We start from the raw sequence: 25,645 nt of genomic DNA on the forward strand, positions 1-25,645 counted from the left end.
CTTTGAAAGGGGCGGCAGGCAGGAGGGTGTGAGAGGGTGGCCACAGCTCCCTTTGGCCCGCAAAGGAGGCGAAAGGGAGTGGAAAGCCCCCCCCCTACTGGTGGCAACAAGGCTTTATGGCCCACAGGGAGGCTGCCGACTCCCCCCCACACACACACACTCTCTCCCAACAGGAGTCTACCTGCGGGCCACAAAGCCCTGTCACTGCGACAATGGAGGCTGCAGCCACAAGGAGGGAGGGCGGGAGCTGGAGGAGGATGGCCAATCAGGGTGGACCTGGACGGACAGGGCCCCGGACAGTCTCCTCCCTGGAGGCTGTTTCACAAATATATAAGGGAGCAAGATATAAGGGAGCGGGATAGTGTTAAGGATTATATTCCGAGGATACCCTAAATTGGTAGTATACATCTTGGTCCTTAAAAGTGGCTGGATACAGCAAATAAACTGCAGTGAAAATCAGGTAAAATTTCGAGCCTTTCCTCACATTGGAATGAGACTGTATGAACAGTGTTCTTGCTGGTGACGTTCTAATTGCGATATTTAGGGTTTGGAATCTTCGTTTAATTGTAGTGCACCTTTTAAAAAAGAATTCTCAGTAGTGTCTAATTAGCATCGTAGTACCATTGGCCTGTCTGCTTGTTATCCCCTGCTAACGTGCTTAAATAAAATTCCTGCTTCACTGATACCTTTTCCTGGTTACCTGCAACGTTCTGTTAGGTTAGGGGGCTTGCTAACAGAGTGAAATTCAGCAACCCATCCTGATATACTCTTAGGGACCCCCCGCTGTTGCCAGTGGCTTAATGGGGCTGGATCGAAACTAACTTAATTTTTCTTCCACTTCCTTTGCAAAGCCCACAGAATTAAATGAGAAAAATGGACTTTTCCTGATTTGATTTCACCTTCAGCTGAACAGTCTTCTTGAATCCCAGTGACACGGATAGCCAGTGATTCCTCCTGCATAATGAGCTTGCTTCGGTTTTGTCCTGCTTCATTTGGGTACCTGTTATTAAAAGAGGTTTACTCTGACGCAAGCCGAATTTTTCCTGTGTGTACAACAATCATAGAATCATGGAGTTGGAAGGTACCTCCTGGGTCATCTAGTCCAACCCCTTGCACTGTGCAGGACACTCACAACCCTATCGCTCATCCACTGTAAAAATGAAGCAGACAAAATACTATTAAAGCAAGCAAAATGAACTAATTAATTAAATTCATTTATTTAAACCAGTGGTTTAAGAGAAGCCATGTTGGATCAGGCCAATGGCCCATCCAGCCCAACACTCTGTGTCACATAAGAACATAAGAGAAGCCATGTTGGATCAGGCCAATGGCCCATCCAGCCCAACACTCTGTGTCACATAAGAACATAAGAGAAGCCATGTTGGATCAGGCCAAGGCCCATCCAGCCCAACACTCTGTATCACATAAGAACATAAGAGAAGCCATGTTGGATCAGGCCAATAGCCCATCCAGCCCAACACTCTGTGTCACATAAGAACGTAAGAGAAGCCATGTTGGATCAGGCCAATGGCCCCTCCAGTCCAACACTCTGTGTCACATAAGAACATAAGAGAAGCCGTGTTGGATCAGGCCAAGGCCCCTCCAGCCCAACACTCTGTGTCACATAAGAACATAAGAGAAGCCATGTTGGATCAGGCCAATGGCCCATCCAGCCCAACACTCTGTGTCACATAAGAACATAAGAGAAGCCATGTTGGATCAGGCCAAGGCCCATCCAGCCTAACACTCTGTATCACATAAGAACATAAGAGAAGCCATGTTGGATCAGGCCAATGGCCCATCCAGCCCAACACTCTGTGTCACATAAGAACATAAGAGAAGCCATGTTGGATCAGGCCAAGGCCCATCCAGCCTAACACTCTGTATCACATAAGAACATAAGAGAAGCCATGTTGGATCAGGCCAATGGCCCATCCAGCCCAACACTCTGTGTCACATAAGAACATAAGAGAAGCCATGTTGGATCAGGCCAAGGCCCATCCAGCCTAACACTCTGTATCACATAAGAACATAAGAGAAGCCATGTTGGATCAGGCCAAGGCCCATCCAGCCCAACACTCTGTATCACATAAGAACATAAGAGAAGCCATGTTGGATCAGGCCAAGGCCCATCCAGCCTAACACTCTGTATCACATAAGAACATAAGAGAAGCCATGTTGGATCAGGCCAAGGCCCATCCAGCCTAACACTCTGTATCACATAAGAACATAAGAGAAGCCATGTTGGATCAGGCCAATGGCCCATCCAGCCCAACACTCTGTGTCACATAAGAACATAAGAGAAGCCATGTTGGATCAGGCCAAGGCCCATCCAGCCTAACACTCTGTATCACATAAGAACGAAAGAGAAGCCATGTTGGATCAGGTCAATGGCCCCTCCAATCCAGCAATCTGTGTCACATAAAAACATAAGAGAAGCTATGTTGAACAGTTTTTACTAAGAGGTATGGTATATAAATTCAAAAATAAATGTGGATTTTTCCAGTGTCCAGCAGTAAGACCCACGGACTTGCAGAAATGGGCCATTGATGAGTCTTTAGTGTGACGGTGAGAATTTGTACAACCCACGTCTTGTTCCTTTCCACTGCCTTAACCTGTGAATTGTTTGCACAACGCTTCAGTTGGGTTTCTATAAATGCAGTTACTCTTCCCCTTTCCTTCCAGATGCTGCTCACCGAGTACCTGGACATGAAAAATACACGGGCGTCCTCAGAACCCTCTGCTCAGCTGAGCTATGCCAGCTCTGGGAGAGATTTTGCAGCCTTCTTTGCAAAAAAGAAACCCCAAAAGCCGAAGAACCCCCTTTTCAAGTGAGTGTTTCATTTATCCTTGTACCTTAGTTCTGCTTCATGTTGCGTTTGGACGGTCTTCCATACCGCCTTGTGCCTGCAATCAGACCAGCAATTCCAGAGCCCTGCTGGATCAAACTAGCGATTGTAGGCTGCTTTGAGCCTCCTTTGGGTAGAGAAAAGCGGCATATAAGAACCAACTCTTCTTCTTCTTCTTCTTCAGTAATACCAGGGCTCTCTCAGCCCCACCTCTCTCACAGGAGGTCTGTTGTGGGGAGAGGAAAGGGAAGGCAATTGGAAGCCGCTTTGAGCCTCCTTTGGGTAGAGAAAAGTGGCATATAAGAACCAACTCTTCTTCTTCAGTAATCTCAGTGCTCTCTCAGCCTCCCCTCCCTCACAGGGTGTCTGTTGTGGGGAGAGGAAAGGGAAGGTGAATGTAAGCCGCTTTGAGACTCCTTTGGGTAGAGAAAAGCAGCATATAAGAATCAACTCTTCTTCTTCTTCTTCAGTGAGATCAGGGCTCTCTCAGCCTCACCCACCCCACAGGCTGTCTGTTGTGGGAAGAGGAAAGGGAAGGCGACCGTAAGTCACTTTGAGCCTCCTTCGGGCAGTGAAAAGCAGCAGATAAGAACCAACTCTTCTTCTTCAAAGCACTTCCAATGTTGTGTCATCCCCAAACATGTATAATTCTGCCCCCCAGTGAGGGACATCTCTTCCCCCACTCTTGCAGTAAGAATGGCGCCATGCACGGGAGTTCCGCAGGCAGGGGCCTCCAGCCGCTCTTCAGAAATCCTCCGCGTTCCGTCCCGTTTATGTTTTGAAAGGGGAGAAGCAAAGCCGCGGGCTCTCTGCTGACAGGCGGACGGCCTGCTAAAAGGGACCGCAGGGGAAGGGGAGACAGCTACCCTGTCTGGCGAGACAAACCCCGAAGACGGGAGGAGCGGCACGACTCAAGGCCGCACGGCGCGCCTGCCTCTCTCAGGTGTATGAGAAATGCCATTTTCCGCGGAGATCTCCCCGCCGATAGCGGCGACAGCTGACAAGAGACAGATCACGCAGCCAGAGACGGCGGCAAATATGGCTGTCACCGCGGCGAGAGCGATGACGAGGGAGCGAGCGGCAGGAGACATGTTCTTCTCATTAAGCAATTATGCCTCACTTCATTTTCATCAAACGGGAAGGAGCACGCGGGGCTAAGAGAGGGAAACCGTCAACACGCGGAATGACAGGGGAGGGGGGCCGCCGTGGGGTTAGCAGGGACAGCGGGCGAGTCAAATCTCCCAGGCAGGAGCAACGGATCCCAAAGGGCTCCCCCCATCGTTCCCTCTGGTGCAGGGAGGAAACTGCAAACTGGGGTGCAGCGTTGGTGTGTGTGTGGGGGGGGAAAGTTTGGTCAAGGAAAAGCAAGAGGCGTTTGGAGGTGGCTTACCTGGACTGCCCATCCAAGGACTATCCAGGGCCAGCCCTGCTTAGATCTGAGGAGATCAGCCTAGCGTGACCTAGGAGACAAAGAGTGGAGGGGGTCTTCCATTGCTTGCCTCTCCATAGCAGTCTCCCATGCAAGTACCCGAAGCAGCTTTCCTCGACTTTTGCACCACTGGGAAACCCCGGAAACATTCTTCAAGCTTTGAGAAACCCCAGAAGTGGTGCAGTCGTGCAGAATGTGGTGGGGAAGCCTGGCTGTATGCACACCCCTTCCTGCCCCCTCCAGCCACATCATTGGCCATTTGGGGAGGGGGTGGGTGAGGTGAATGGACTCCCTCAAAGGAGTCACGGCCCTCAGTCTGCAAGGTTGAAGCACGGCATTTTGGAGAACATTCATCCTCCATCATCATCATCATTTGATTTATTGCCCGCCATTCCCAGTGGCTCATAGCCGGTTACATCAGTCTGAATAAAACCCCATTAAAACCCCAGACATAAAAACGTCACAATCCAATGAACATAATACAAAAGATAAGAACTGCAGAAAAAAAATGCAAAACCTATTCCTTCTCCCAATGCTAACTCATAAGGGAGGTGGGAAGAGGGGGCAGATGAAACCATAGGCGCCATGCACACACTATCCTGGAGGGGGGGGGGGGCAAACAGATCTTCCTTGTTGCACCAGCCTCAACCATAGACCTGATGAAAGAGCTCCATTTTGCAGGCCCTGCGGAACACCGGAAGCTCCCGCATAGCGCCATAGGTCAGGGATAGTCAACCTGTGGTCCTCCAGATGCCCATGGACTACAAATACCACGAGCCCCTGCCAGCAAACGCTGGTAGGGGTTCATGGGATTTGTAGTGCATGGGCATCTGGAGGACCACATGTTGACTACCCCTGCCATAGGCAGTCTGTCTTGTCTAGCATCCCGTCCCTTGCAGTGGATGATCAGCCACATGTCAGAGAGGCCGAGGCCTCTCTGATGCCTCCTGATGCCTCCCTCAGCCACCATGGCTAGTAGCCATCGATTGATTCATCCTCCATGAATCTGTCTAAATGCCACCTGTGCCTGTGACCATCATTACCTCCTCTGGCAGCAAATCCCACCATTTAATCATAGAATCATAGAATCATAGAATCATAGAGTTGGAAGGGGCCATACAGGCCATCTAGTCCAACCCCCTGCTCAACGCAGGATTAGCCCTAAGCATCCTAAAGCATCCAAGAAAAGTGTGTATCCAACCTTTGCTTGAAGACTTCCAGTGAGGGGGAGCTCACCACCTCCTTAGGCAGCCTATTCCACTGCTGAACTACTCTGACAGTGAAAAACTTTTTTCTGATATCTAGCCTATATCGTTGTACTTGAAGTTTAAACCCATTACTGCGTGTCCTCTCCTCTGCAGCCAGCAGAAACAGCATCCTGCCCTCCTCCAAGTGACAACCTTTCAAATACTTAAAGAGGGCTATCATGTCCCCTCTCAACCTCCTTTTCTCCAGGCTGAACATTCCCAAGTCCCTCAACCTATCTTCATAGGGCTTGGTCCCTTGGCCCCAGATCATCTTCGTCGCTCTCCTCTGTACCCTTTCAATTTTATCTACGTCCTTCTTAAAGTGAGGCCTCCAGAACTGCACACAGTACTCCAGGTGTGGTCTGACCAGTGCCGTATACAATGGGACTATGACATCTTGTGATTTTGATGTGATGCCTCTGTTGATACAGCCCAAAATGGCATTTGCCTTTTTTACCGCTGCATCACACTGCCTGCTCATGTTTAGTTTACAATCCACAAGTACCCCAAGGTCTCGTTCACACACAGTGCTACCTAGAAGCGTATCCCCCATCCAGTAGGCATGCTTTTCATTTTTCTGACCCAGATGCAGAACTTTACACTTATCTTTATTAAATTGCATCTTGTTCTCATTTGCCCATTTTTCCATTGTGTTCAGATCTCGTTGAACTCTGTCTCTATCTTCCGGAGTATTTGCCAGTCCTCCCAATTTGGTGTCATCTGCAAACTTGATGAGTAGTCCCTCCACCCCCTCATCTAGATCATTAATAAATATGTTAAAAAGTACCGGGCCGAGCACCGAACCCTGAGGTACCCCGCTACTCACCTCTCTCCAGTCTGATGAAACACCATTGACAACAACTCTTTGAGTGCGGTTCTCTAACCAATTCCCTATCCACCTAACTATCTGAAAATCCAGATTGCAGTCTTTCAACCTATCCATCAGAACATCATGGGGAACCTTGTCAAAAGCTTTACTAAAATCCAAGTAAATGACATCAACCGAATTTCCCCGATCCAGCAAACCTGTTACTTGGTCAAAAAAGGAAACTAGGTTGGTCTGGCAGGACCTGTTGGAGACAAATCCATGCTGACTTCCTTGGATCACCAAATTGTCCTCCAGATGTTTGCAGATCGCTCCCTTTAATATCTGCTCCATTATCTTCCCCACAACAGAGGTCAGACTCACTGGTCTGTAGTTTCCCGGGTCATCCTTCCTCCCTTTTTTGAAGATCGGAATAACGTTTGCTCTTTTCCAGTCCTCTGGGACATCTCCAGTCCTTAAAGAGGTTCCGAAGATGATGGACAAGGGCTGTGCAAGTTCTCTGGAAAGTTCTTTGAGTACTCTCGGGTGCATTTCATCTGGACCAGGGGATTTGAACTCATCCAGTGCAGCTAAATGCCTCTCGACAACCTCTCTATCCATGTTAACCTGCCACCCAGACACTATCCTTTGGCTACAGCCATCTCTAGATGTGCCTAAACACTTTGACCTGTGGGAAAAAACTGATGTAAAATAGGCACTAAGCCTTTCTGCTTTCTCTGCATCTTTCGTTAGAGTTTGTCCATCTGCACCCAACAGTGGGCCTATTGCCTCCTTGACTTTACGTTTGCTCCTCACATAACTGAAAAATCTTTTCTTGTTACAATGGGCTTCCCTGGCCAATCTTAACTCACTCTCAGCTTTGGCCTTTCTGATGATTGATCTACAGTGCCTAGTAACCTGTAGGTACTCTTCTTTAGAGCTCTGTCCTTCCCTCCATTTCCTGAACATTTTCCTTTTCTTTCTTAGTTCCTCTTGAAGTTCTCTGTTCATCCAAATAGGCTTCTTAGAGCTCCTGCAGTGTTTTCGTCTTTCTGGAATAGTCATTGATTGAGCATGCAATAGCTCTTGTTTGAGTAGCGCCCACCCTTCACATGCTCCCTTCCCTTCCAGCATTCTCGTCCATGGTATGACACTCATCATGTCTCTGAGTTTATTAAAGTTTGCCCTACGAAAATCCAACATCCGCGTCTGGCTACAAGCTTCCTTGGCTCCCCATCTCAAAAGGAATTCTATGAGGACATGGTCACTTCCCCCTAGGGTCCCCACCTCCTTCACCTCATCCACCAACTCTTGCCTGTTGGTCAGTATTAAGTCCAGTATGGCTGAACCTCTTGTGGGTTCATCTACCATTTGATAAATGAAATTGTCAGCCAGGCAGGTCAGAAACTTGCATGACTGAGGACGCTTCGCAGAGTTAGTTTCCCAGCACACATCTGGGAAATTGAAGTCACCCATGATGACAAGGTCCTGCCGTTTGGATATTTTCTCAAGCTGCTCACAAAGTGCAGCATCCACATCTTCTCGTTGGTCAGGCGGTCGGTAGCAGACACCAACCACCACACTGTTTGTTTTCCCCTCGCTTATTTTCACCCAGATGCTTTCCACTGCAGATATGCTCTCCTTCACTAGAATTTCCTGACAGGTAAGCCCTTTCCTCACATACAGTGCCACTCCTCCACCTCTTCGATCTATTCTGTTTTTTCTGAACAGTTCATATCCATCCACCATTACATTCCAGTCATGAGAATCATTCCACCAAGTTTCTGTGATGCCTACTAGATCATACCTTTCCATCAGCATGAGAAGTTCCAGCTCTTCCTTTTTATTGCCCATGCTTCGGGCGTTAGTATAAAGACAACTGAATCCTTTTACTTTTGGTTCCCTATGAGCTGGCCTTGCCGGTTGGGCTGCCTCCGATCGTTTTCCTTCCATACACTCCCTATGTTGATCGTCTCCTTCCCCTAGTGGCTTTAGTTTAAAGCTCTCCTGATGAATCTCCCCAGGTTCCTGCCAAACACATTCTTCCCCAGTTTCGATAAGTGCAGTCCATCAGGTGCTAGTAGGCCTTCCTCAAGAAAGCCTATCCCATGGTCCCAGAAACCAAATCTTTCCTGCCGGCACCAACTACGCAGCCAGTGATTCACCTCCATTATCTTCCTCTCCCGATGCATTCCTCTTCCCTTGACAGGCAAGATTGAAGAGAATACCACTTGTGCCCCCATTTGCTTGAGCTTCCTCCCCAGATCTTGATAGTCTTTTTTAATAGGAGCGATGGTATTCAGGGACATGTCATTCGTTCCCACATGGACCATCACAAATGGGTAGCGATCCGTAGATTTGAGGAGTTTGGGCAGCCTTTCTGAAACATCTTTAATTTTCGCCCCTGGCAAGCAACACACCTCTCGGGTTAGGGGGTCGGGCCCAGCCACATGGCGATCCATTCCTCTTAGCAGGGAGTCTCCAATTACCAGTACTCTCCTTTTTTTTTTCTTCTCAACTCCATTTCCTTCTGTCCCCGTGGCCTCTTCCCTTTGTCTTAGAGTTTGTTTTGGGACCTCTTCCCTTGTTGACCCTTGCACCTCCTCTGCAAGGGCCTGAAATCTATTCTGGAGCTCCAAAGGCCCCGAGAACTGTCTCGCCCTTCGCCGTTCAGTCTTTTTCCGAACTGCCTGCAGAGGCTCCCTATTGTGGTCAATTTCCTTGTCCTCTTCAGGACTGGTTGTATTCTCTTTATTCTCTTTATTCCATGTTGCAGAGCTCTGGACTACGAACTCCTCCCCTTTCTTACTTTGGGTCAGAGTAATAATTCTGTTTTCTAATCCCCTAATCTTTTCCTCCAAAAGTCTTACCAGCTTACACTTGGGGCAGCTGTAGTCCATCTTGTCTTCTGGGAGGAAGGCAATCATGTCACACTCACTGCAGATGATGGGATGAGTGTCCTGGAGGTCCATTTTAATGTCTAGGCAGTGCAAGTACTAGGGAAATATAATCTACTGATATAATCTACTGATTCTAATTGCTCGGCCAAGAACCCCAAGCCAAGAGCCCTTTGTCTCTCTCGCTCTTCGGCTCACACCAAAGGCTCGCGCCTCTGGTGAGGAGCAGCCCTTTTTAAGCCTCCCAATTTATAATCACACCGTATAAAGTCGTATTTCCTTTTGTCTGCCCTGAACCTACTGCCCATCAGCTTCACCAGCTGCCCTCTTGGAATCATAGAGTTGGAAGGGGCCTCCGGAGTCATCTAGTCCAACCCTCTGCACTTTGCAGGACACTCACAACCCTCTCGCTCATCCCCTGTAACCTGCCACCCCCTTGAATCTTCAGATTCTAGTCTTTTGGGTGAAGGAGAAGCATTTCTCTTTGCCAACTCCATCCACCCCATCTGCAATTTTAGACATCTCTAAAAGTCTCCCCTTTAGACATCTCTTTTCCCAACTGGAAAGTTCCGGGCTTGTATCTCATGGCCATGAATGGCAGTTTCTTTGCTTCTTGCCGTTGTTTCGGAGTGCAAGCCTGCACAACCTAACAAGGACCATCTTCTTGGCCCAGTTATTGCATTGTTATTGAGGCTGCTTTTGGCACAAGAAGCGCTTTCGATGAATGAATCGATGAGTGGCAGAATGAATTTTGCAGTTCCTGCGGGAACTCTCAGCATTGCGCAGGGCCTGAAAAACGGAGCTCTTCCGCCAGGTCTATGGTTGAGGCCGGGGTTGGTGAGGAAGGACAAAGGTGCCCCCCACCTCCAGCGTTAAGCAACAACTCAAGTCATCTTAACCCTCCTTCCTCCCCCCTTTAGAGGCAGGGTTGGGTGGGGTCCTATTCTGCCATGTTTTTATTGTGATTTATGGTTTGAGTTTTGTGTCCTTTTAATGGGGGTTTTACGGGGGTTTTATGGAACATCTGTAACCCACCATGAGCCAGGTCCAGGAGTAGTAGTAGTAGTAGTAGTAGTAGTAGTAGTAGTAGTAGTAGTAGTAGTAGTAGTAATCCCAGTGATTTGGACTCTGAATCTGAACAGTGGGACTGTGCAAAGTAATGAAACCAGAGGAGAAATGCAGCCGGGAGAGGGGCGGGAATCTCTGCCCAGCATCCAAGGCAATAAATATGGTGTCGGCAGGCTTTGGAAGGTCAATATGAATTGCTGCTGTTCCTTGCAAGAACTTATTGGCAATATGTCGGCGCCGTCCTCGACTCCTGCCTTGGAGGCTCTAGCGGGGCCATGTTATTGATGTGCTGTTATTCTTTCCCCCCCCCCCCTCCTAGGTTTGAGTCATCTTCTCATGCCATTAGTATGAGCGCTTATTTGCGAGAACAGAGGCGAGAGCTGTACAGCCGGAGCGGCGAACTTCAAGGTAGGCCGAGCTCAATAAAACTTTTCGAGTGCAGCTGCTTCTGCTACGTTTACCGTTTCCGCACTGCCTCTGGACGCTGGAGGTCCTGAAGCCTGGGGTCTGAAGTAAGCCGGCATGGCAGATCAGCTAGTGCCTGCAATTAATTGTGGGTCATGCTATCTGAACGTGGGTGATTTGGAAGGTGGGATATGGCAATATGGGGATGAAAAAAACGATCTTTAGACAGGATTTAAGAAAGTCACATTTTCTGGTTGTTGCGGATTTCCCGGGCTGTGTGGCCAATGTGCTGTGGTACTTTTCTGTACCCGAAGGAGTCCCAGAGCGGCCTCCAATTGCCTTCCTTTTCCTCTCCCCACAACAGGCACCTTGTGAGGGAGGGGAGTCAGAACAGCTTTCGCAGTGTTGTGGCGAGCCCAAGGTCACCCAGCTTGCTGCATGTGGGGGAGCGCGGAATCAAACCCAGCTTGCCAAATGAGAAGTCAGTGCTCCTAAAGACTACACCAAGCTGGCTCTCTAGCTTTGAGACTCCTTCAGGTAGAGAAAAGCGGCATACAAGAATAAACTCCTTTTTCCTCTTGTTTTAGCCTCTGGTGTTTTGCCAGTAACGGCATCTTCAGAGGCATGACATGCCAAGATGGGAATCTCTCCATGCCATAGTGTGAAGTGTGTGTGTTACCCTACCCAGGTGATGCATTCATGCAAGCCCTCCATACCCATGGGTCCATTGCGCCATTAGCAAAGTGGGTGAGCCCCTGTCCCTTAGGCCGGGGGTCATCAACCTCCGGTCTACGGCCCGCTACCGGGCCGCTAAGTGGCGGGCCGCCACACCTGCCTCTCCAGCCCCCGCAGCTAGAAGTGGCCCGGCTAGCTGTCTGCTGTGAGGGGGGGGGGAAGAGGCAGGCGCAGCCGCTGGCACGCCGGCGGACACAAACGTGCATGCGCGGTGCTGCTGCGCATGTGCGTTAGCGCCCTCTGGTGGCGCCCTCCGCGCATGCACGTTTTCACCACCAGGGGGGCACTAATGCGCATGCACGGCACCTGGGCCTCCGGCTCTTCCGCACCCCCAGAGGAGGTCCTCAACCCTAAAAAGGTTGGGGACCACTACCTTAGGCTGCCCACTCAGACTTCAATCTTGTCTGGGTGTCCACAGGAGGCAGGAGAGAAATTAAAAGAGTTGAGGGCAGCAAGGGATTGATGAGACCAAACACATTTAGGTTTGTCTGTGGTTGGACCTTCGTATGAAAGTGTCATGCCCCCGCTGCCACCTCCCATGTCCCAGGAGTTGCCACAGCAACCCGGGCCTGCAGCTGAGCCAGCTCTGGCAGAAGAAAGAGGGGTCTCTAACGTGCAGCAGGGGAAAGCACAAGTCAGCCAGGCTGTTCCCAAGAGGTGCATCCTCTTGGGATGCATTCCAGCCCTGACAGCTCGCCTGAGTGATGCAGAGGAAGCAGAAGGGTGGTGTTTTGAAGGAGCCAGAGACTGCAGGGCTGTCACAGTAGATGGGGCCCAGCTGGGGTAACTCCTGGGGAGGATGAGTGAGTCATCCCCCAGGTGCAGCCAATTAGCTGGGCTGCTTTTAGGAGAGACAGCAACAGCTCTTCGGCATGGATACAATCTATGCAGAAACCCTTCTGCCTGGCTTGGATTCCTTGGTCTGCGAACTTCTGACTCCCATCGGCTCCCCTGACTCCTGGCAAACGGCTTTTGACTACACACCTGGTAATTGGACTGACTTTGTTGAATATATGCTTATCTGGACTCTGACCTTGGCTTTCCCCCGACTGCTCTTTGCCTTGCCCTTAACTCTGCTTGCTTTGATTCCTAACGACTTGGACTGGACTTTGACTTTACTCTAAGGTGATCTGATTGTCCCACTTTTGGAGGGACACCTGGGGGTACCTGGCAAATTGTAATTAGGTTGAAATTAATATATATATATATATATTACAATACTATTTTTGCATTCTATGCATTCTATGAAACTTTTTGTTGCTCCATATAGACCAAATATAGAACCCCCTCCCCCCCGGTCAATGGTGTCCTGCTTTACCAATGTCAAAATCTGGTCACCTTACTTTGCTCTGGTGTGGACTCCGGCTAGGTTCTGCAGCCCAGAGACCTCCTGCCCCTGGGTGTGGCCAGCTAGGGCAGCATAGAAAGTTTCAAACCAACTGCAATTAAAGCTTCCTCATAATAAGCAGAGGTGAGATCTTAGCTTTCCTTGATAACAAGGGCTTTTTTGCAAGACTGGGGCATGCACGCGGGTCATTGTGAGATCTCCCCCCTCCTCCGCCTGATTTTTATTCATGTGAATTTACTATCAGAACTCTAATAGCCTTCATAGCCATTGCACTAATATTAGAGTTAATTCAGCACGGTGGCAGGTTCTTCAAAAAGTTGCACTGCTAAGCCGTCACCTTTCCTGCAATTAATGAAGTGCCCTCTGCAGGGCAGGGACGAGAGGATTTAATTACTGTTGCCACCAGGGCCCTCTGACGACTCCGGTGATGCCACTGAGCGCAGGATCACAGTGACTCTGTGCTGGATGCTGGGTACTTTCAAGGATTCTTTCCACCCTTCTTCTGCCTGCCCCAGAATGGACTGCTGCTAGCCTGGGCGGGGGGGGGGGGGGGAGAGGGGGGCTGCAGCTCTCATGCCAGCCATTTGACCCTTGTTGGAAACAACAGCCCCTCTCCAAGGTGGGTTGCGGGGCAGGAAATCTGCACAGAGGCCCACTTGCATTTCACAGTTCCAGGCCTGCCCTTGTACTCTTGTCACAGGGACAGGACCCTAGGTGGAGAGAGAAGAAGAGCAGTCCCTCTTCGTTTTGGTCAGGGTTCCTAGGACCAGGAAGGCTGCAAAATGCTCCTTTAGGTGTATGCATGTGAAGTGCCTTACGGCCTCCCTGTAAGATTGTCAAGGCAAGAGTCACACAAAGTTGGTTTGCCATTGCCTGCCTCTGTGGAGCAGGATGGGTCTCCCATCCAAGTTCTAACCGGGGCAGGCCCTGCTTAGCTTCCAGAATTGGTGAGATTCGGCTCTCCTGGGCCATCAAGGTCAGGGAAGAGTTGGGGCAGGGACTACTTAATCCCACACAGAGTAAGATGCAGTTAAGCCCTTTAAAACAGGGGTAGTCAGCATTCGCTGGCAGGGGCTCCTGGGAATTGTAGTCCATGGACATCTGGAGGGCCACAGTTTGACTACCCCTGCTTTAAAATAAGCCGGCCTCCCTGTGCCAAGTTGGGTGACACAGAGTGAGTCAACACAATCAGCAATCGGATTAAGGACTGTACAAGTCTGGAACCAGCCAAGGAATCTGAAAGATAGAAGCGGATCCATAAATATTAAAATGGCCTGTAAAAATTACATTGTGAGATCCTACTTAAAGTCAGCTGTCATGGCCGTTGCTGTAGTCACATTTATTTTCCGCCCTGTCTCCGAAGGATCAGCACTCGCCTTGACCAGGGCCTGCTTTCGAAATATTTGAGGCCTCAATTTGTCTTCTCTGGCCTTTTGGTCTACAGAACTGACTGAGGTCCGTTGTGTCCTGGATATATAACATCATGTAATGTGAAGGAGCTAACTCTGCATAGAACATTTCTTATATTTTTGGCATTTTGTGGTTGCTGTTTTTATTTGAGGCCTGTCCACTGACAAAGGCAGAAACACTGAAAGGCATCTGGTCAGTGGAGGCGCTGGGATGCATGCATGCATTGATTTTATTGCGGCTATGCAATAAGCCTTAGGTATGTAACTTTAAAAAGGAGACACATCACCCTGCCAACAAAAGTGTGTTTAGTCAAGGCTATGGTCTTCCCAGTTGCAATGTATGGCTGTGAAAGTTGGACCATAAGGAAGGCCGAGAGTCAAAGAATTGAGGCTTTTGAACTCTGGTGCTGTAGAAGACTCTTGTGAGTCCCTTGGACTGCAAGGCGAACAAACCTGTCAGTCCTAGAGGAGATCAGCCCTGCCTGCTCCTTAGAAGGCCGGATCCTGAAGATGAAACTCAAATACTTTGGCCACCTCATGAGAAGGAAGGACTCCCTGGAGAAGAGCCTAATGCTGGGAGCGATCGAGGGCAAAAGAAGAAGGGGACGACAGAGAATGAGGCGGCTGGATGGAGTCACTGAAGCAGTCGGTGCAAACTTAAATGGACTCCGGGGAATGGTAGAGGGCAGGAAGGCCTGGAGGATCATTGTCCAGGGGGTCGCGATGGGTCAGACACAACTTCGCACCTAGCAACAACTACAACAATATAACTAAGAAATATTAGTACTAAATTTTAAAATAGTGTCCCACCCTACATAGGCTTTACATTTCCATTAGTTTGACCTTTTTTAGGTTCCTGACTTTAGTTTGGATCAGGATATTTTCTCTGTTTTGGCCATTCAAGTGGTTGATAGAGCATTTTCTCAGTGGAACAGGCTTCCTTGGGAGGTGGTGGGTTCTCCATCTTTGGGGATTTTTAAACAGAGGCCGGATAGCCATCTGACAGCTGATTCTGTGAAGGCTCAAGGGGGTGGCAGGTGACAGTGGATGAGCGAGAGGGTTGTGAGTGTCCTGCATAGTGCACGGGGTTGGGCTACATGACCCAGGAGGTCCCTCCCAACTCTAGGATTCTGTGAAAAAGACATTGCCTGCAGCCTGGGAGGATCCTGTCCAGGGAAGCTTACATCATGCAATTTTCTGGAAATAGCAAGATCCTGCCCTTTCGGGGTCATGTGTACGTAGCTTATCCTATATGAGCCAGCCTCCTTGAAACAGCGTCTGGAGCGACCCATTCCTGTTCTCCTCTGACCCCAATCGATCTCGATGTTTGGGGTAATGGAAATTTGACTCAGCACCGTGTGAGTGTTGCTTACAATAAGGCCTGGTCTTCTGGAGGCGATTGGCAAAGAGGGGCAGGAACTGTTGAACACCTGCCTTGACCAGGGGGTTGGACTAGATGGCCTGCATGGGCCCTTCCAGCTCTATGGTTCTGTAAACGGAGCCCCCAGCGGGCCCGGCAATGTCCCCACCCGTCCTGATGGACGCAGTGATGTTGCTCCTCGGGTGCCTTCCTTGTCCCTCCGCGTTAGGACCCGGGTTTTACTTGCAGCCGGAGTTGCCGGATCGTGCTTCTTCACTTTGACAGAGTTAATGCAATCGTCTCGGTCAGACCTTGTGAGCCCACTCATTATTTCCTCTGCGTGTGTTTCTTCCAGTGTGGCGGATTAGCGGCAACTGTCTCTTCAAAGGCTATCCAATCAAGGAGGGGTTATTAAAACCAGGGTGCTTTATGACTGAGAATTAATTAGAGCAGCATTTTCATGCAAAACATCCAATTTTTTGATTAGGAATGGAGCAGGGTCACAATTAACACTCCACGAAGCTTAAGTTTTCACTGTTTTGATTTTCAGGGGAATGAGATTTATCAAACAGAGGTCAGATAACTTGACAGCAAAGACAAGGGGAGCGAAGCAGTCTGCGGTTTAAGACGGTAACTTGCTTCTTCTGCTGCAGAGATGGCCATTAAGTCTCAGTGGACGAGGACCTCTTTGGATAAGAGGGCTCTATTTCCTGTGGCAGCAGGAAGCCTGGGACCACCACAACCCTCCTCTGCTAGGAGAAGCAAAGTCCGTTTCAGTTCTGCCTCTACCAAGTAACCATAGGGCTTGAAGTCTATATAAATATAAATTTAGATAAATCTGTTAATATTTCTGTTAAGGCCTTGGAGGAGGAGCGTGTTTCATTGCTTAAGTGCCACTCAGCACTTGCCACCCAATCAGGGTGGATGTCCCGCCCCTGTGCCTCCTCCTGCAACCAGCTTGCCTGCCTGTCCAGTGGCCAGCAAATCGCCTTCTGTTCCCCACCCCTGACCACCCCCTCCTCCTTCCACTTCCCTCCGAGGCTCGGAGGCTGCAGATCCCTGCTGCAAGAGAGCTGCCCCTGCCAGTGAGTTCCCTAACAGATGCCTGCAGCCTTTCCAGGTCTGGGGGGGGGGGGAGAGTTCGTCTGCAGAGTCCTTCCACCCCACCCCAATCTAGCACCTGTTGTATTCCTGAATGCAATGGGTTTGGCCCCTAGTCTGTTCCACATAATATATTTCTGGTAAGTCCTAGGAGGAGGAACTGGTCTCATGGTTTAAGTGCCACTCAATGCCTAACACCAACTCAGGGTGGCTGTCCCACCCCTGAGTGCCTCCTCCTCCTCCAACCGGCTCGCTTGTCTGTCCAGCAGCCAGCCAATCACCTTCTGTCCCCCATCCTTGACCACCCTCTCCTCCTTCCACTTCCCTCTGGCATCCCTAGCTGAGAGCTACTCTACCTGGATCCAATACAAAGACTGTGCACAGCCTGCATAAGGATTCCTTTCTTCTCAGGTTTCCCTTTGCCCTGGTGGCCATTTCAGACCCTGGGAAAATATATTCTCAGGTCTTCTAGCATCGCCAACCTCCTGGTAGTTTGAGAAAATCCCACGAGAGGCAAACAGTAGGAAAGAATGTAGATTGTAACGTAGTTTATTCTGACCCAAGAGTCTTTACAGAAATACTTCGTGTTTGGACTAGTAAATACTTCCAAAATAATTTTTCAAAATCATGGGAAATGAAGGCAGAGCCTGGAGAATTCCTAGAGTTACATAGAATCATAGAATAATAGAGCTGGAAGGGTCCTCTTGGGTCATCTAGTCCAACCCCGTGCAGAATGCAGGACACTCACAACCCTATTGATCATCCACTGTCACCTGCCACCCCCTTGAACCTTCACCTGAGGAGAATTGCTGCTTTGCATGGCAGGCTTCACGACAGCCGAGAAGAATCCTTCCTTGATTTGCTCAGGCAAGGTACCACACACACAAAAATGAAACTAATTTCTTATTTAACAAGCATCTGGTTTTGCTAGCGATGCCAGGCACATTGTAAACGCGTGACTTCTGTGGGCATGGCAGGGAGGCGTGGCCAGTGGGCATCACTTCCGTGGTTCCTCAAAGCCTGAAGATCAGGGGTTGAAAAGGTTGGGAGAGGATGGATCTTTTGAAAAGGCTTTCCTGTCCTATCCCTCCCATATCAGCATAGCAAGGGAAAAGAACCACAGTGAAAAAAGGGACCAGAAGAGGGAAAACAGGAGCTGTCGGCAATGGAGAAACCTCTGCAGCCCTTGAAGCTGTGGTTTTTCGAGTTGGATGCTTTTGTCAGGTTTCTTCCTTTCTTCCTTTATGAAAATATTCAAAATATTGATAGTCTTCGGGGAACAAAGAGGTCTTCTATAGACACAAAGCTATCACTCTTCCACGCTAAGTTACTATGCGAGTGTGTGTGTGTGTGTGTGTTAGCGTACTTTAAAAAATCTATAGCCATTTTTCTGATCGTTAGCTGCTTTCTGCATTCATGCTAAAAAATGCGGCATTTTAATCCTGCAAATGTAGAACCTCAAATGGGTTTAATCGCTAGGGAACACCATCCCTCTCTTTTGGATATGGAGCATGATGTTTCTGCAAACCAGTGACCCCCTTAATGATGGAGGTATGGTTTTGGGATGTCTTGCACTGCCTTATAGGGCACCGGTGTCACGTTCAAGAGCGGCGGACTCAAGTCTGGAGAACTGAGTTCGATTCCTCACTGCTTCACATCCAGCCCGCTGGGCGAACTTGGGCCAAGTCACAGTTCTCCCGGAACTCTCTTAGCCGACAAGGGGGAGAAGAAGGGAAGGCGACTGTCAGCCGCTTTTGAGACTCCTTAATGTAGAATCTCTCAGCCTCACCTTCCTCACAAGTGTGTGTTGTCTGTTGGGAGAAGAAAGGGAAGGCAACTGTAAGTCCCTTTGAGACTCCTTTGGGTAGAGAAAAGTGGCATCTAAGAACCAACTCTTCTTCTTCTTCTTCTTCTTCTCCTCCTCCTCCTCCTCCTCCTCCTCCTCCTCCAGTAATATCAGGGCTCTCTCAGCCTCACCCGCCTCACAGGGTGTCTGTTGTGGGGAGAGGAAAGGGAAGGGTAAATGTAATCCAATTTGAGACTCCTTTGGGTAGAGAAGAGCGGAGTATAAGAACCAACTCTTCTTGATAGAAGGTATTTCAAGCATATGAGTGACTACCATTCAACTGTGGAATTGGGCTAAAAATTTTGTCCAACAGAGACTTGTGTGAAGTATTCAGCATTGATTTTTTCACTGTTAAGTAATCTCTGCGTGTGAATGCATGCATGCATGCTTGTATAAAATCAATCCATCAAGGGTACACAAGAGAGAGAGAACCCAGTCGACTGGAATAGAACCTGAGATCTTGCGCCTCCCTTGTTCTCCTCGGTGCCAAGTATTCCCTTCTGATCTCCAACGTGCCTCGTGTTGTGATAGGAAATGCGTCCTTGGGTTTCTGGCCTCCCAGGATGTCATTTTTCTTAATTAACCTCAAGGACTTCCTGCCCACCGCCTCTGGAGTTGAGCCACGTGCTTCTCCCCTGCCCTGTTGTGTGAGCCATTTGGCATCAGCCTGATCTAGAGAAGGCCCAAAAGATGAGATGTCCTGGGACACCTTCCCATTCCCACTGACATGTGGACCCCTGCACAAATGGTTTGTCCTTTCACTTTCGTGTAAATCTTGTTTTCGTGGATGGAAAGGGACTGCCAGTGGACGCCTTTGTTCCGGAAAAAAAACCTGATTTCATTAGTCAAAGTGACCATGACGATTAATTTGGTTTTCAACTCTCTGTGTCTCCCTCTGTCATTCTGTGCATGCATATTCTATTTGTATTTATAAGCTGCATATTCAAGAGACATTTGCCCAAGGCAAGAATTTTTAAAAATTCGGCAGTGGAATGGGCTTCCTAAGGAGGTGGGGAGCTCCCCCTCACTGGCCGTCTTCAGCAGCAGCTGGGCAGATCCTTATCCTGGATGCCTGAGGCTGATCCTGCACTGAGCAGGGGGTGGGACTAGATGGCCTCTATACCCCTTCCCACTCTAGGATTCTATGAGTCTAGTTCAGCCGTGGAAGGGGCTGCCTAAGGAGGTGGGGAGCTCCCCCTCACTGGCCGTCTTCAAGCAGCGGCTGGACAGATCCTTCTCCTAGATGCCTGAGGCTGATCCTGCACTGAGCAGGGGGTGGGACTAGATGGCCTCTATACCCCTTCCCACTCTAGGATTCTAGGAGTCTAGTTCAGCAGTGGAATGGGCTTCCTAAGGAGGTGGGGAGCTCCCCCTCACTGGCCGTCTTCAAGCAGCGGCTGGACAGATCCTTCTTCTGGATGCCTGAGGCTGATCCTGCATTGAGCAGGGGGTGGGACTAGATGGCCTGCATGGCCCCTTCCCACTCTAGGATTTTCCCAGAATATTATAATCCAAATTCAGTTTTGAAGGGGTCACTAATTAAAAAACAGCAATAACAACAAACAAAACAAGATCCTGGTTTAAATCCAGGTTTTCTTAGATTGTGACTTTAAAATGTCGTATCGACATAGAGTTCAGTAATTTCAGTGGGAATTAGAATAATTAAATAAAGTAAAACGACACTTCCTCTCAGAGTTCAGTGGCAGCTGAAGCAAATGATGCGTCTACAATGGGCATCCTGGGTGCCGCCTTTTAGAAAGGAGGGGCTTTTGCTCAGCACGGCCTCTGATTGGCCATGGGAGGTTTAGAATCATAGAACCATAGAGTTGGAAGGGGCCATACAGGCCATCTAGTCCAACCCCCTGCTCTACGCAGGATCAGCCCAGAGCATCCTAAAGCCAATTTGATTGGCTGCGTAGGTGGCTAGAAACATTGCCTTGTGCCATCCCAGCACAAAAATCGTCACTAGTTTGTGGTTGCCGCTGCCTCTTGTGGCTGATCCTACCACACTGTGTCAGATGTCCATTTGCACACACAGGCTCAAAATGGTTGGGGGGGGACCCGTGTTCTGTACCCACACTGCCTGGCACAGTCCGTTTTTGAAAGAACAGGCATGCTAGTGACATCATGTAAGCTTAACAAAAGTAGTTAAGTCTTACTCTTGGTAAACGTATTGCATGTTTTTGATGGCTCGCGTTTTTGCTACTGCACACCTGCACGGGTGCCTAGGCTCATGCCTGGCCGGCAAAGATGAACAAACATGGCGGCAGCCAGTGGCCCTTCCACTAGGTATGCCGCCATTTTGACCTGTGCTCCTTGCCTTTCTTTTTTCTTAAAGATGTGTGCACTGTGATATGGCGGAGCTAAGAATAACATGGCTGCCAGGGCTGCATGACTGGGGGAGTCACGCTCCCCTTGGTGCCCTCCCTTGTGGGCAGCCAACGACCTCCTGCCACTGGAGGCTTGTCTCGACCCCTGCCTCTTGGTGATATAGCCTGGTAGGAGGATCACCTTGGTTTGAATTTTCCACGCCATCCCTGCCAACAATTCTACTTTTTAATTGGTATTTTTAGGGTCCAGATTGTGTTTACAGCCGGTAGTTTCACAAATTGTTAATTCTCGCCGCTTGCATTTTTAAGAGGTGCGTCAGAGATTGAAGTGACTTGGAAAGCATCGCCGTACGTGGCAAGGAGAAGAAAGCAGTGGGCAGAGTCTTCCTTTTCCCCCATTGGTTGGCTCGAGCATAGACCAAGAGTCTCTGTATTTGCTTGTTGTTTGTGGCAGGGGTCGTTCAAGGTGATTTCATGTCTTCAACAAAGAACGAATAGGTCTGCTGACTGCACCATTCTTCCTCCTCCCTCAAGTATAGCTTGGTGGTGGAAAGTGACCTTGTCCTGGTTGATCTCTGGGCAGAATCTCTGCATTATAACCTGGGGCTTCCTTGGTGGAGCTTTTATTCCAATCCCAGTTTGTTCAGTCCCTGCCATCTAGACTGAATGTGATTTCCATTTTGATTTGGGGTAGTTTAAATTTTTCAACTGCAACAAGTATGATTCATCTGGAGTGACCCTACATTTCCCCTGCGATATCCTGGAGTGGATAAAACCCTCGATATTTGAAAAATCGGCATGAGTAATTGTGCAGCTGTCTGCTTTTGCCGAAATAACTTGTTGCCAAGCCTCCAACACTATACAAAAGCCCTGATTGGCCAGGGCATCAGTTGAAAGGCTTCCTGCTTCCTAGGTTGCAAGGCTTCCCTTAAAGGGGAAGCCCTAACTTCTCTCTGCAGAGATTTTCCTCTTGGATTTATTCCCCCTCCTCTGCTGTTTCCAATCCTCTCTCTCCTTCCCCCTTCAAGAAAAGAAAGAAAGAGTCTCCTGCTGTGCTTGACTCCCCCCGCCCCCCACTTCTGAGCTTCCCTAATCATGTTCAGAACACTTTTTTGTTTCAATGGGGGAGGGGGGAATAGAGAAAGACCCGAGTTCCAATCGATCTGAATTCAGCAGGATCCCTGGACTGACTCTGCTTAGCTCCTGTGATTTCAAAGCAAGAGACATTCAGAGGTAGTTCCCCATTGCCTGCCTCTGCATAGTGACCCTGGTTGGCCTTGGTTAATCCTTGGATGGGCAACCACCAAGGAAGTCCAGCGTCACTGTAGTTGGATGGCATTTCACAAACATATATTGTGCAGACCTGTGCATTGGGAGTTCTCCCTTCGCTTCCTTTTGGATGGCTCTGAACCTTCATCTTGGAAAGACAAGCTCCGTCTTCTCTTGTGCGCTACCAAAACAAGCTTCAAACTTCAAAGTAAAACTCCGGGACCAGTTGGCAGAACTTGGCTGTCTGTCTTTAGAACCTCAGCTGGATTTCCATCTGTCTCCCGACCTTCCAAGGTGTTCCATCTGAGCCGTCTGGGGCTGTGGGACCCCAGGGACCCCTGCCCAGCGAGGTTGTCAACAAACGGCATCGAGTGGGCCGTAGTAGACAATTCTGATAAACGTCGCAGAAGAGCAGTGGCACGCCACCTCCATCTTGCACAACCGCCTTCTTCTATCCCCCGGAACAATCTGCAGTGTTAAATATCGGGAGAGTTGTTTCTCCCGCTGGTACGAAACAGGTGTAGGCAAAGACAAGAAGTTCTTTGGGCCCCGGTATGAAGAGTGGCCGCGTGGGAGGTGTGAAGCCTCGCGTTCAGGGGAGGTGGGATGCAGCCGCGGCAGAGAACACGGCAGAGGCGGCAGCTGGGAAAGGAGGCAGGCAGGCTCCCTCCAGATGGATCGGCGGCCAGAGGAGACGGCTTCTGTGCTAGCGGAGCTGAGAATAAACACAGGGGCGGCAGCACGCTTGTGTCTTCTGTTTCAGAAGCTGTGTGCGTGGCCCCGAGGGGCCTTGGTGTAGAAAACATCAAGTGGGAGCCTGACACCCAGAAGCAGAGAGAAGAAGGCGTGGCTAGAGAGAAGGCACTCGCCTTGTGGAGGCATTCAAGCTTAGCCATGTTTCTGAGCTCGGCTCAGCTTTCGCCTACCACGACCTTGAAGCTTGCTGAAATGACCATGCTGTGCTGTACAGCCAGGCTCAGGTTCCTTTCGAGGCCACCATGGCCTTAATGTTTGGTAGACGATCGTTCCTGGCCGAGCTCTGTGTCCGGTCTCAGTTTTGTACATGGCACCCGCTGCTACTTTTCCTGGTGCCTGGTGAGTGTTTTTAGAAAATTTACAGAGCCCGCCACTATGAGAGACCAGAGACTGGACTGGGTTGACCAGTGGTCTGACCTGGCAGGGCTCTTCTGATGTTCTTAGGAAGGCCTCGGCCTCTATGCCCTGTTGTTGGCCCTCCAGAAGAACTGGCTGGCCCCTGTGTGAGATGGGAGGCTGGATTGGATGGATCCTCCTTGGTCTGACCCAGCAGGGCTCTTCTGAGGTCCTTATCAGGGGAAGGCCTTGGCCTCTCTGCCCTGTGGCTGGCCCTGCAGAGGAACTGGCTGGCCTCTGGGAGAGATGGGAGGCTGGACTGGAGGGACCCTCCCTGGTCTGACCCAGCAGGGCTCTTCTGAGGTCCTTATCAGGGGAAGGCCTTGGCCTCTCTGCCCTGTGGTTGGCCCTGCAGAAGAACTGGCTGGCCCCTGGGTGAGACGGGAGGCTGGACTGGATGGGTCCTCACTGGTCTGACCCAGCAGGGCTCTTTTGATGGTCTTAGGAAGGCCTCAGCCTCTCCGCCTTGTTGGCCCTCCAGAGGAACTGGAGGCTGGACTGGATGGGCCCTCCCTGGTCTGACCCAGCAGGGCTCTTCGGATGTCCTTATGAAGGCCTCAGGCTAGACTAGATGAACCCTCACTGGTCTGATCCAGCATGTTTTTAACTCTGCCTCTTTTCCTTTCCTGGCCCCAGTCCTCCCCTTTTTATCATTTGAGAAATTTCATTCATGGCCCTGTTCATCAAACTCACTGAGTGCCTTCTTCTGAAAGCTCACTCCTAGTGGCATCCCTCCCCCCCCCCCCCCCCCGGTTCCATCACGCAAACAGCTCAAGTCCCTTTTCGTGTCTTGTTAATGTATTTTGAATCCCGGGCTAATGGCTTGACAATGTAATCACAAAAACTTGATGGTCTGCAGCTTGGAATTTGTGCCGAGATACCAGAAATATTGAAAGCGATCAGGACCTTGGATGGCTTCCCACGTTCCTCTCTGGAGTTTTAATTGCTGTGATTGTGTTGTTGCATTTCGCTTAATTGTCGTTTTCAGCAACTGGAGAGCGTCCCCCGTGTGTATGTATGTTCAGCGCAACCCGTAAGCGTCAGACAATGTAACAAAGCGACATTTTCTCTGTGTTTAATGAATATGTAAGTTCTTTTGTGTTACCACAGATTTGTTTCTGTAGCTTCCACTGGTAGACCGTTTATGCACTGGGAACTTCACTGCCCCAGGTCCTGTGCAGGAGCAAAAATTGGGAGCAGATGAGGAGCACCAGGCCAAGTGCTCCACCATGTGGGTGCAGGAAGAGGTGGGGCAACTTGCCACGACTAAAACTCCAGCCTGCAGCCCAGCATGAAATGTCCAGTGCATAAACGGTCGTAGAGATGCTGTGGCCTTCACTGGGAATGAGTTTCCTGAACAAATGCATTAGAATTTACGGTACCAATTCTGGGGAGTCAATCCTAGGAGTGGTTCACCAAATGTACCAAGCTCCCCCTCTCTGGCAGTCTTCAGGCAGCGGCTGGGCAGATCCTTCTCCTGGATGCTTGAGGCTGATCCTGCACTGAGCAGGGGGGTGGACTAGATGGCCTCCATGGCCCCTTCCCACTCTAGGATTCTAGGAGTCTAGTTCAGCAGGGGAAGGGGCTGCCTCAGGAGGTGGGGAGCTCCCCCTCACTGGCCGTCTTCAAGCAGCAGCTGGACAGATCCTTATTCTGAATGCTTGAGGGAGATCCTGCACTGAGCAGGGGGTGGGACTAGATGGCCTAGGGTCCCTTCCAGCTATAAGAGTCTATGAGTCTTTATCTTTTATGTGCATGATGACAGAGAACCTTTTATGCTCTTTTTGTTTGTTTCTTTGTTTGCTGATTGCATGGTATCTTTGAATAGTACTAACAAAGAGTACTTTGAAACTGCATCTGGCTCAGAGCACATCAGCTCAGTTATTGCTGGGGTCCAGCTGTCAGAGACATATCTTGCCTTTCTCTGGGCATTTATCTTGGCTACCATGTTAGTTCGGTTTAAGGAGCAGGTTATCTTTAAGGCCCTTCACAACCCGTGGCCGACATATTTGAAGGTCTGACCGTTTTTCCCCCGTGTTTGGTGTTCGCCAGAACGAGCTTCAAGAGGAGCTGAGGAGTACATTTCTGTTGGAGATCTTCATTCTCCAAGACATCTGGATTTTTGGCCACTGTGTGACACAAAGTGCTGGACTGGAGGAAGCATTGACTTGATCCAACATGGCTTCTGTTACGTTTTTATGGACCTTCTGGCGGGCTTCCTGATGATCTCTGGGTTTAGGCCACTGTGTGTCACAAAGTGTTGATCTGGATGGGCCTTCAGCCTGATCCAACATGCTTCTTTTAACTTTTCATGGATCTACTGGTGGACCTCCTGGTGGCCTCTGGATTCTCGCCACTGGCCTGATCCAACATGGCTTCTCTTATGTTCTTACGG

General features: G+C 49.7%; 1 protein-coding gene across 2 annotated transcripts in view; it reads left to right on the forward strand.

The window, feature by feature from the left end:
* EXOC4 (exocyst complex component 4) overlaps positions 1-25,645 on the forward strand; it is a 395,846-nt gene that overhangs the window by 151,277 nt on the left and 218,924 nt on the right. For both annotated transcript variants that reach the window (XM_077340354.1, XM_077340355.1), the window contains exons 8-9: positions 2,686-2,831; positions 10,615-10,703. In XM_077340354.1, coding sequence (XP_077196469.1) covers positions 2,686-2,831; positions 10,615-10,703 — 235 coding nt within the window. The remainder of the gene's footprint in view (positions 1-2,685; positions 2,832-10,614; positions 10,704-25,645) is intronic.

The sequence above is a fragment of the Paroedura picta genome, chromosome 5, assembly GCF_049243985.1.
Source record: "Paroedura picta isolate Pp20150507F chromosome 5, Ppicta_v3.0, whole genome shotgun sequence".
Classification (NCBI taxonomy): domain Eukaryota; kingdom Metazoa; phylum Chordata; class Lepidosauria; order Squamata; family Gekkonidae; genus Paroedura; species Paroedura picta.